General features: G+C 38.5%; 1 protein-coding gene across 1 annotated transcript in view; it reads left to right on the forward strand.

The window, feature by feature from the left end:
- wdr27 (WD repeat domain 27) overlaps positions 1–12,714 on the forward strand; it is a 44,271-nt gene that overhangs the window by 22,274 nt on the left and 9,283 nt on the right. Inside the window, exons 22-23 of the mRNA XM_005737098.1 lie at positions 2,962–3,064; positions 5,865–5,963. Coding sequence (XP_005737155.1) covers positions 2,962–3,064; positions 5,865–5,963 — 202 coding nt within the window. The remainder of the gene's footprint in view (positions 1–2,961; positions 3,065–5,864; positions 5,964–12,714) is intronic.

Here is a 12,714-nt window from a genome sequence, read left to right on the forward strand (position 1 = left end):
ATTTCAGTCTTGTTTACTGCTAATCAAAGTAATCAAATCAGTGTTAAAAATTGTTTATCAAATATCTTTGCAGGGACCCAAAATTCGAAGTTTACTAAACTTGCGGGGACCAACAAGTCCCTTATGGGGACAAAATCTATCGCCCCATAAGTTTAAAGGCATTTTTGAGACTCAAAATGTGGTTTTAGTGTCAGGGATACAATTAGGTTATGCGTTCGGAATAGGGTAAGGGTTAGGGCTTTGCATTCACTTTTAAAGGTTAGGTTTAATGCAAGTGGCTAGGGAAAGCATTTTGTCACTTAGATGTCCGCACAACGATATGAAAACACGACTGTGTGCGTGTTTGTGTAAGTTTGATGAACTGACCCTTATATGTACCGGGACATTTCAGATATGTGACGCAAATGTTGTCTCTATCCCATGATAATTGTTATGGCGTTAAATTATTTCAATAGAAATGCACAATAGTTAAAATGGAAATGTCTTTTCATCGAAAAATTTTATGCGATGAATTTGTGCTGACAAGCAGAGAATAAGATTACTCAGGAACTCAATCAGACGAGGCATTTTCTTAGAAGGTGCTGATTAAATAAGTGGTCATGTTTCGTTTGACAGCTGCAGGATTGCCAGGACAGCTGTTGTCCATCAGCACGTGATGACCATGGCCACTTTGCCAAACAATTAGTTTAGTATACTGTATAGATCCACTATATTGGTTAAAGTACTTTTAAAGCCATAACCTTTCAGTCACCACTTGTATTTTGATATGTATGCAATGTTCCAGTTGAAGGGTGTACACACCAGCATTAAGCATGATTCAAAATCGATGACATGCTGATTCTAAAAATAGAGAACAGATGGTGATCTGCTTCTCTTTCCATAATTTAATCCGTCTGAATCTATGTGAAGAAATACATAAACAATGTATTTACATGAAGTAATATTAAGAAAAAGCCAGCTCTTATCCGATATGCTCTGTGGCAGTTAAATATTCTGAAATGTATTGGCAGAATATAATGAGCTAGGATTACCCTGCTGATTACCTTGATGATTACACCGAATACCCAAGTGGATTCAATAACTGTATTGGCTCTCACTCAAGAGGATCATACCCTCTGGTGTAGTGATCTGTAAAATGCCAGATAGTTATCACTTACACAACATAGAGTGTGTATGTGTGTAACTCATCTTCCCTTCTTCAGTCAAAACATTATCTTCACGCTCTGGCCTACAAAACCAGATGAGTGCTTACTGTGAACTGCTAAAGTGTTTTTTAAAGTGCAGTAGTGACAATTTGTGTAAGCACTGTTGCAGCGCAGAAATGTTAAGATGTAGTAATGTTGCCCTAGAAATCAGAACAGGTAATTCCCAGTTATCTCGCTGTTCATCTAAATAACTTCTATGTGCTACAGTATTGTTTGGCCTGTTTGTGCTGTTGAAATTCAAATTATGTTTCTATGAGGTATTTTCTACGAAAGAGGATTAGGGCCACCGAAAAAAAAAGTGGGCAAGTCTTTTTTTTTTCTTCTTTTACAGAATTCTGAGAAAAAAGTCAGAATTCTGACTTTAATCTCAAAATTCTGGGGAAAAAAGTCAGGATTCTGAGAAAAAATCATTCAGAGGAAAAAGTCAGAATTCCGAGAAAAAAGTCAGTCTGGAAAAGAAGAAAATAAAAACGTGACCACTTTTTTTCCCCAGTGGCCCTAATCCTCTTTAATAATTTTCAGTGCATAAATACAAAAATTGGTTTTGTTGCTAGGTTGTTGCTAGGCAACACTATATAGCTTTAGTGTATGATTTTAAAAATAGCTTTTGTGGATATAAATAAGACTTTATCGTCGTAAATTTAAATTGATAAAACACTTTTATATGGTGAAGATGCACCTGTAACCATTGCTGATATAGATAAGAACCTTCATGGGCCTAAAATGTGCCTGCATGTCAAGTTTGGCTGCTAAACTCCTGATCTTGTAGGAGTTGATGAAAAATGAAGCAAACACAGACAGAAAGTTTGTGTATTATAAAAGAAAAGAAGTTTTTTTGTGACGAAAAAGTTCAATATTTAAGAAATAACTGTTCGAAATCTTTCCAAAATCTGAAGAGCAAAACCTATGGACTGTCCCATCTTGTTGCCTCTGTTCTGTCATATGGCCTTTTTATTGAGGGCTACATGAGCAAATGTCATAGTCAGCTGACAATGTCGTCATCCTGAAAAAAAGAGATAATTAAGTAATCCCATTGAATACGAGAGAAGAGCAATGAAAGTAAGCATGCCATTAAACTGAATCAACAGTTTTCTGGCACAGTCTTAGCACCAACTCAACATTATAAGTTCCATAAAGTTCTGGTACTGGGTATATCAGATTTCTTTATGGTCAGTGAATATGCCCTACTTTTAGCCCAACTTAATGACATTAGCATGTGAATGTCAAAGACATGCTCTCACCAGATGCTGTCAAAGGACTGGCCTGCCAGTATGCCAGCCCATATAGAGGCACTAGCTTAGTTACCTGTTAGTGGCATTGCAAAGACATTACATGCCTTTGCAAACCAAATGAAACAGCACAGAAGTTGCATGAGGGAAACATTTTTCATTAACGAAGTCTCTTTCCTGTGTTTTCCTTGAGTCATGCTCAACTCCCTGTGCTCAGCTGGTTCAGTTGTTTGTAAAGCAGTCCATGGAGTGCCATTCTCCTTCTGTTCCATATATTTTGCACCTTCAGCTCAACGCTTCAGCATCGTAATGTGTGCACTGTGAAATAGCATGCATAGCAAAGATATCCCAGTTCCCAAACATTTATTTTAAGTTTACTAGACCCAGTAAAACCTTTTAGATTTCCTTATAACATACAAACTAATATAAAGGATCACTGGTCACGCATCAAGTCTGTCCGTCACATAAAGTTGTTTGAATTTATTAACATCAGTGATTTCTTACCACTGTGTGCTTCTTCTCACCAGGTGTGTACGGCGTTATGAGAACCATGTAAATCGCTGCCAGCCCTGCTCTTCAGCCGTTTCGCCATGTGGACGCTTCATTGCCACAGGCTCTGAGGATAACTGTGTAAGCAGTCTCACTGGGTCCATCAAAGCCACCTGTATACATTGCAAACAGATAAAAAAAAAATCATCATAGGGATTAAAACATTATAAAGTGAAACAGAAAAGTTTTGACCTTTTGCAATATCTAAGCTGTTCTTCATCTTGTTTTTTCCTATAAAAGTTCAATTCGGGTTTATTTATATTGCACCAACAACAGTTGCCTCAAGGTGCTTTATAATGTAAGGTAAAGATTGTACAATAACTGAAAACCCCACAAGTCAAACAACCCACTACAAGCATCCATTTGGCAACAGTGGGAAGGAAAAGCTCCCTTTTAACAGGAAGAAATGTCTGGCAGAACCAGGCTCAGGGATGGGCAGCCTGGTTGAGGGTGAGGTCAAAGCGTCAGACGGTTTGATTGATTTATTTATTGATTGATAAAGTCTACATAGGTTATGCAGAACTAACGTAAAAAGCACTTAAAAGCAGAGTTGGCTTTCTCATGTCATCGGACACGCTGATCAAGTGCATCTCATGTCCTTAAGAAACAGGAATAATCCAGCAAAGACCTGACACAGTAGTATTTCTCATCGCAAAATCACTGAGACCTACAAGATTAACTTTAAAAATTAATTCCCAAACCCTAACCTTTTCATATCTCCCAAGATGCCGTATCTCCTCACCGCCTGCTCCTTCCTATAGATTCACTTTCAGTCTCAGACTTGCTCGCATGGATGCCAGAGCTGTCTCACATGTGGCACCCTAGTTTTAGAGTTCTCTACCTGCTAATGTTTGGCTAATAAATGTTGTCATCCAAGTTAAAACTACAACATAACTGACCTTAGGAAGGTAAAAATAGCAGCAAAAATGATTAATATCTTTATCAGTTTTACCTCCATTTAAGGAAAGGACTGTTTGTGCTTGACTCAGAGATTTTTATTTGGATTCAACCCTTTTTCCAAAGAAGTCAACATTCATGTTGAAGCACAACTGTTTAATTGCTTTTCCAGAGCTTGCCTGACTTTCAAGACGTTTCCAGAAGACAGCCTCCCTTTTCCTTATCCATCTCTCTGTTCTTCTCGTATACGTGCTTGTTGAAAGCAGTGGAATAATATATGCATGCTGCTGATTCTTATTAATTATGGGGACTCAGCACAGCACAGACTTTTGCATCTCTGTTGAGATCGGTCATTTCCAGCGTTTCTTGGAAACCGGGAGAGTATACGGTAGTGAGCTACATCGTATTTATTTGTAGCTGCCTTGAGACTTATTTGAGCCAGACACATTTGTACTTGTCTTAATATATCAAAAAGCAATCATGGAAAAAAAAAAAGGAACCTGAATAGTCTAAAAAAGACTCCCTAGATCATATTACACATTTTCCAAAAAACTTAGCCCAAAAGTAACCGAAGTGGAATATCATTTTAGCATGGCTGATATTAAGCTTTTCTATATACAGATGAAATATGTATTATTTCTAATCATGAAACTGTGACTTAATTATCAATTTATTAATCAGAATATATGCTCAGTGATATATTGCAAACCCTCCTGACCCTGGGCTCTGCTCCGTTTCAGTTACTATTGACATAAACTAATACATCATGTGATCCATGTGATATTAAAACATTCCTAAGATAACTTTTTTCTTCCATATACCTAAATCCCTTTCAGGCATCACACACTTCATAAGCCTTAGACAGGAGTCACTCTTTTGACAGGATTCAATTGAAGCAGGGTTTTTTTTTTCTTTTTTTCGGGGAAACATGATACAAAACAGCTGCAGGAATTTGATGAGTCTTCATCTTGTAGCAGACATCCCCACATCTGTTTTTATCTGTCCTTATGGCACTGAGGTTAATGCATTTTTCTAAAAACTTACTGATTATATTTAGAAAAAGCATACAATAACAAACTTTCTGTTCTAAGGTCTCAAATGAAACAGATGGAGACATTCAGTACGCTAACGATTTTTGGGGTTTTTCTTTTTTAAATCAACGAGAGGAGGTATAAAATCCACAACTCTCACAGGGGTGATTAACAATTCCTAACTACCTCAAAGCAAAATACACTAGTAACACGCAGTATCTGCAAGGCTTTGTTATAACTGGTAATGGCAGCTTGATTTTGAGATGTTCACTATTTTGAGATCTGTCTGTGCAACAAACTTCAGTATGAGTATTTATGCTTTAATATTAAAATTTACACTTACACAGTTTTTAAAGCTGAAAATCAGCATCCAACACTCAGGTGTTTAAAGTGACCTTCTTCATCACTGTTTACCATTATTTATATCACAGGTTATCCGAGCACTCGGGAATCAGGAAACTACTCAGTAAATATAAGAAGAAGCATAGGACATAAAAAGAATGCAAACCGTGTTTTGATAAATTACAGATTTTGTTAATTACTGAAAAACTGCTAAAATTCCCTGTTTATTTACTCTATTGAACTTCAGTTATTTTGAGATTAGTCCAGCACGAAGGATGATTGACTTTGGCGTGACTTTTAGTATCTGCTACATGTCTGATTTCTGGACAAGCTTTAATCGCTTTAATACTCCTGTTTACAAGAAATTTGGGCTTTGGACATTTACCCCTAGCAATCAATCTTGGCTGGACATTTTACTATATACATGCACTGTATATTAAATGTCATTTGTGTCTGGAAGTACAAAAAAAGATAAACATTTACCCTTGAAGCTGAAATGATACTCAAGTTGATCTGCATTATCATCATGCTCGTCAGAACATAATTGTGTGTTGTAAGTACAATGGTACACACTAAGCTTCTGTATACATTCATTGTGTCCTTAATTGCAGGCCTATGTGTATGACATCCGTAGCAGCAACTATCTCCACAGATTACAAAACCACTCAGACACTGTGCTTAATGTGGCCTTCAACCCTGCTACACCACAGGTAAGACTCTGATTACTGTTTGTTTTTGTGCATAGATAAATATGCAATGATGTGCCTCAAAAAATATCTTTGCTTCATATTCCAATGAAAACTGAATGATCTCCTCTGGGACGACTTATTAAGGTGTCTTTGTCTGTACTCACTGCGTAATATAGTCAACCCAATACTTTAAATGTGACAAATGATTTACTTGATGTCACCTATCAGTTTGTGGGTTGAACTGAGTTTAACATTTTAGCAATATTCACATTTTTTTTGTAGGGAGCTAACCCTAGCTAGGTTAGTGAGCAAGGTAGCCTATGTAACCATGCAATCTATAGTGCGATATCTACAATACTATACAAAATTCTTGAGGTACTGTTCATTTCTTTACATTATGCTATGAAAATAAGAAATAGGTGCAGCATTTTTTTGAAACATGTGAATTCATGCAAGCCAAAAGTACAGATTCTATAATTCCAGTGATGAAAGTCAATTTTTGGTATGACAATCATTATTCTTCAACACATCTTGAACTCCTCTTTATGTAGTCTTCAGGAATAGTTCTCCAGGCTTCTTAAAAACATCCAAAGCTCTTCTTCTTTGGATGTTGGCTGCCTTTGATTCCTTTGATTCCGTAAAGATGGACGCAAACTGCTTCAATAATGTGGAGGTCCAAGCTCTGGGGAGGCCTATTCATGACTGAAAGTGTTCAATTGATGGTAATTTTCTACATCCATAATTCCATCAGTTTTGACAATATCCCTAATGCTACTGGCTGAAATCCAGCACCGAGCCATGACAGAGCCTTCTGTGTCTTACAGATGGCTGTACCTCTCTCTTTACCTCCTTCATACATAGAACAACAAATCATTGGGGTGCCAGTTTAGCTCAGTAAGTTCAGCAAGCCTCCCATATATTATAAGGCTAATGCAGAGGTCTGGTTTCAAATTTGCCCCAAGGCCATTTTATGCATTCTTCCCCTAGTCTTTCACTCAGCTTTCCTGTCTTTTCTGCACTTTCCTATCACAATAAAGGCTAAAAAGCCCCCATAAAAATATTGGATTTATCATTCCACAAGACCTGTTGGCACTGATCTTTAGTCCAGTTCTTTTGTAAGTTGGCATAACTCATCCTTTTCTCCCTGATTCTCTGTGACTGGTAGCAAAGTTTAAAACTGGTTCCAGTTAAATTGTCTGTGATGCATAGATACAGCACTGGTTCATCCCTTGAGTTTGGTATTTCTTTGCTTAAATGATTCATAGGCCTGTGTTAAGTTGCTTAACAAACAAAGAAAAAACATTCCTCTGGTGGTTAGGTTCAAGGGCTTTCAGGACTGAAGATGAATGAAAATGAGCCAACGAAAGACTACACACAGCAGGGAACCAAAACACTGCAGCCATCAGACCTAAATAAGCAAAAGCAAACAAGCTGGTTTCCGAGCTGGTTGATTGCTGTACACAATGTAACACATCAAGACAGATTGCTACAGGATCTTTTGTCATTCGTTTTTTTTTATCTTTGCTTCCGGTAGCCACATTTTCATGTCTGATACATCTAAGTGTTCAGTCTGGATTCTAGTACCACACCGGAGACTTGAATTACTATAATGGCACTTCAGCCAGTTTTATTATTGGGGCTTCTCCCATTGAAGCGATCATAAGTCAGCAAAACTCTGAAACTAGAACTTCCTGATCCTGCACTTGTTTGACTGGGAGAATCCAATCCTTGGAGCCAGGGCATAGGTGCATATGCATGCAGGAATCTTCAGATCATAGACACTGTGAGCTCTGTACTCGATAGCGTGAATAGTTTAATGCTAAGTTACATCACCCACGGTCAAAATGCCTCGGTAATGAAAAATCATGTGACCTGTGATATCTTTACTCACCTGTGACTCAAAGCTGCTTTCAATTAAAAAAAAATATTGAAAGGGTTTAGTTTGTGCTGTCATCCATCCATCTTCTTTTGCAAATGGTTAGGCTGGAGCTTATCAAAGTTATCACGGATCGAGATGCAGAGTACACCCTACCCAGGTTGCCAATCTGTTGCAGGGGTTGTTCTGTGATCTATGAATTATTAAAAGTTATCCACAAGGATTTAAAACTGTTTATCTTTGCCTGGCCTGCCATCAATCTAGAAGAAAACAATTCATGGAATGTGGGGAGTTGCACCAAAGAAAACAGAAAAGATATGTGTTTACTTTGAATTGCCATTACAGTGCTGCTTTATACCAACATGCTTTTAGTGACTAACAACATATATAGTGCCTTTTTAATAAAGCAACGCATTCCTTTGAAAATATCCAAAGCAAGAATACTTATAAAAAATAAAATCTAAAATATAGATTCTATGTTATAATATCACAGCCTTTGCTGAACATCTTTTAAGATTTGTTGACTGTGTTGTCAACTCAAGGCACATGTTTTAAATCTGCATGTCCATTTTTGTAACTCAATTCAGCGAAACTTTGGAGCACAATGATACATTCAGATTTCCCAGCTTGAAAGTGGAAAGCTTGGTTCATAGCCATTATCTGGCTGAAGTACAGTGATCTGCAGAGTTTGAAGACACACTTCATCAGTCAGGGCGTGCTTGCTCAACATTAGTACTTCTGTACATTTTGTTTTACTTGATGGGACAAATCAGAAATTCAGAAACAAGACATGTTGAATCAATAGACTTTATCTTACTTTCCAACACACGTGTCGGGTTGTAGATTGAAATAGTGATATATATCTTATCAGAAAGTAAATGTATATAATGTAATAATGATGAACATATACTCTAGTAGTATTTACATTCTCACATTCATGTAACAGGCCTTTGCATACAGAATACATTATAAAAAATGAGGGTTTTGCTGTAAAAACCAGTACAGCCTTGCCACAAACTAGGTCAAACTAGGCTGAAAGTTGATATAAGAATTATGTTGATGTTAAGACGTGCAGGCATCTAAATGTTTAGTTAGGTAATTTATCTGAGTCTTGTGGATTAGTCAAGTCATTTTTGCCTGTTTTGTTGAATTTTAGTGGACGTCACAAGTTTAGCTTACTGGTAAATTGTCCTCTGCATTTTGTCAACCAATTATCTGATTGCGGTTAGTACACAGCTGGGCACAGTTGCATGCATCCACCACAGATCGCTGTTCCCAAAATGATTTCAGGGTGGTTTGACAAAACCCGTTTAGGGAGGCAGTTTTGCTCAGTTGTCATTGGAGATGGGTCTGATGACATAAAAGCTCAGTAAATGTTATGATTCCATCCATAGCACTGGTATGACTTTATTTACTGGTTCTCTAATTTTTCCTCAGTTTCTCAAAAGTTCAGTAACTCCCTTTGTCCATAATTTTGCCAGATGTGATCATTAGCAAATCTCGTTTGCTTACTTGTGAAGCAGATAGTTTCTTTTAACCCTGCAGAAATGCCTGTTCACCTGGTGCTAACTTATACTTTACTCAGATTATCTAGGTTTGTTTGCATGTGTGGAATTGCGTGCTTACCTATCTGTGGTTTAATTTTTGTGAGCCAAAAGCAATAAGTCAAAAGTCATTTTAAGTTCAAGAAGTCCTGAGAAATGGCCGGTTAGTTCTAAAGTTAACCATGTGATATATTGGAAATATGCTGTCCTCATGCTTTCTCCTAAGACAAAGTGCTGGCAAAAAATGTCCCTAACCTGTGTTCACCTTGCTGTTGATCTACATTTGAGGGCCAGATGTTCTCCATATTTACAGCTGTGAGAAACCTCTGATGGAAGACACAGACAGATAAGGCAATGCATATTTTCCACTCATTTATCACTCATGTTTTCCACCTGAATACTTAAAAGAGAATCAAGCAGACAGATCCACCTCAGGGTTTATTCCCTTAGGTTTATTCCTGTACTTTAGTCTGTAATTAGGGATTTTAGCTTTTATTGTCACTTCACAATGCTGTCTTATAAAATCGTGTGGGAGTTGCATTGTATGCAGCTGTAAATTTGTTTGCAATTTGTTTGCTTTCTCGTGTTGAACCTTAATGTGCTACTGTGTAAATTAGAGCAGAAGGATTTTCACATGCAACAGGGGTGTTCTTGTCATTCCTTGCATATAATGCAAAATAGGATGTTCTTTTTTTCTTTTTTGAGATTACAATTTAGTAGTGCCTTTAAACAAGGCAGTCATGCTACTGTATCCACAGGTACTTTTTCCATTGAATTTGGAATTTTGGATTCATATGTAAAGAAAAATGCTTTAGCCAGAAGTGAAGAAACGGGTTACTGGGTCAGATGAGGGGCACAGATTTCATGGCGCTGCACACTGTTTGGATTGCTCATATTTCTGTTCTGTGTCATCCTGACCTGCTGATAGTCAAGCTATCAGCAGGTCAGGACTGCTGATAGCTTGACTATCAGCAGTTCACTTCAAAAGAGGGTTCATTATTGGTGTAGATGAGCTCTTCTAAGCATCTGTTGAACCAGTTGTTACTCTCTTTGTGAAAATATCCCTCTTCTTTGTCTAAAGAGCTTGGAAAGAAAATGGTTCATCTTCTTCAGTTTTTAGAACTGAAGAAGCTTCTCGGATGAGAGGTGAAACATCTTCAAGAAACTTAAAGAAGTCCAGACGCTTTTCTTTCCAAGCTCTTTAGACCACGATGACCTGGATGACTGAGAACCTTTACAGACATGTCCCTCTTCTTTCTGACACTTGATCTTTAAGTTAAGGACCTTGTTCATCTAAACCTCAGTGAGTAATTTAGCAAACAAACTGAAGCCAGCTGATGCTTAAAGTGTTTTTGTTTGTGTTGCTTTTTTGCCTACTGATGCCTTATCAGTAATTCGGTTTAGCACATAAAAGTTGTTAGTATCAGTTGTAGATAATTTTGTTTCTGTAGACATAAAGTTTTCATTTTAATTACAAAAATTAAAGTTCCCCTATAGTCCCCAGTCCCCCCTTCAGAAGGCATGTCAGTGGGTTTAGGGAGGTCCTAAAAGTATTCCCTGACTGCCTGACTATATCCTCAGTTGAATTCTGCAGCACCACACTTACACTGTACACCCTGTGAGTGGAGCTTCGGCTGCCAGTACCCATCAGCTGCCTCCAAAGTCCCACAGGCTAACCAAGCCCGATAGGACTCAGTCTTCAGCTTGATTACTCACTTCACCTACAGTGTCCACCATCAGGTTCAGGGATTTTCACCATGACACCTTGCGACCAAAACTCCTTGCAGCTGCCTCGGCAATGGAGGCGCAGAACATGATCCATTTGGACTGAATGTCCCCAGCCTCCCTCGGAATGCTGTCGAAGTTCTGCCAGAGATGGGAGTTAAAGATCTCCCAGACCAAGGCCTTTCCCAGACGTTCCCAGCTCACTGTTAGTATATATTTAGGTTTGCCAGGTCTTTCCAGCATCCACCCCTAACCCTCGATAGGTGATCATCAGTTGACAGCTCAGCTCCTCCCTTCACCCAAGTGTCCAGAACATATGGCTATGTATGATGCCATTACATAATCAATCACTGGCTTGATGCCACATGCACTTAAGGACATATTTATGTGCAAACATGGTGTATATTTTGGACAAACTATGAGTTCCACAGAAGTCTAATAGCAAAACACCACCTGGGTTCAGATCAGAAAGGCCATTCCTCCCTTACACCCCTTCAGGTATCACTGTCATTGCCCACATGAGCATTGAAGTCTCCCAGAAGAATGACGGTGTGAAGGCGGACCCTCAAGAACCTCACTCAGTGACCCCAAAAAGTTAGGGCCATATACTGAGTAAGCTGAGGGGATATAAGAATACCCTCCTCTGCCGCCAATTCTCAATGAAGGCAATTCCAAAGGCTTGCGTTGAGGTGAACCCAACTATAACTCAACCACACACACCATCTTAGGGTCTTTCCCCACCAGTGAGGTGACGTTCTATTTCTCAATAGCCAGCCTTGACAGTTGGGCATCAGATCGTCACGGGCCTCTGCCCCTGACTGCTGCTCGGCACACATTGCACCCGACCCATATGGAGCCTCCTGCAGGTGCTGGGCCTACAGGAGGGTGGGCCCAATTTGCTCCTTCGGGCTGCACCCAGCCAGACCCCAAGGCTCCTACAGCTCAGTCATTGGATGCTCCCCCTCTGGCTCCCTCCCCAGGCCTGGCTCCAACTTAATATTAGACGAAAATACAAACGTTTTTAAATGATGATTTCATTTATCAAGGGAAAAATCAGCCACCAACCTGTCTCATCGTATGTAAAATAATAAGTGGCCCTTTACAGGTATGGACTGAGACAAAAAAATCAGCCCTAGCATTTTTGGTCCAAGCAGGCCACCATGATTAGTCACAAATGGTCCAGTTAAATATACGCACATAAAAATATTTGAAACTATCATTATGTGTATCAGGTTTTTTTTATCTGGTTGGTACAGTCGTTGGATTAGCACATCTTAGCTGATACTAGTTAAATAAAAAGTGTAGCTTTTAGTGCAACTGTATGTATATATAATAATCATACACATACTGTATTTTGTTTCAATTTCAATTTGTTGGATTATTGATATTGAAAGTTTTTCTTTTCTATCAGGTTGTAAAGCTGTTGTTGGACTCGGACATCTTAGTAGCAGTGCATGCATGTGACAATAAAAAACTACTCTTTAACCGTTAGTCAAAGCGGCTATTAGCGGGAGACAGATCGATCAAAATATTGATAGTATTGATGCTCGCACTGGGATTGGATCTCTTTTGTTCTGTTAGGTAACTATTGTGAAAGGTAAAAATCACAGTGATTTTGTGGTCATTA

The sequence above is a fragment of the Pundamilia nyererei genome, unplaced genomic scaffold, assembly GCF_000239375.1.
Source record: "Pundamilia nyererei isolate P.nyererei 1_Seehausen unplaced genomic scaffold, PunNye1.0 scaffold00073, whole genome shotgun sequence".
In the NCBI taxonomy this organism is placed as follows: domain Eukaryota; kingdom Metazoa; phylum Chordata; class Actinopteri; order Cichliformes; family Cichlidae; genus Pundamilia; species Pundamilia nyererei.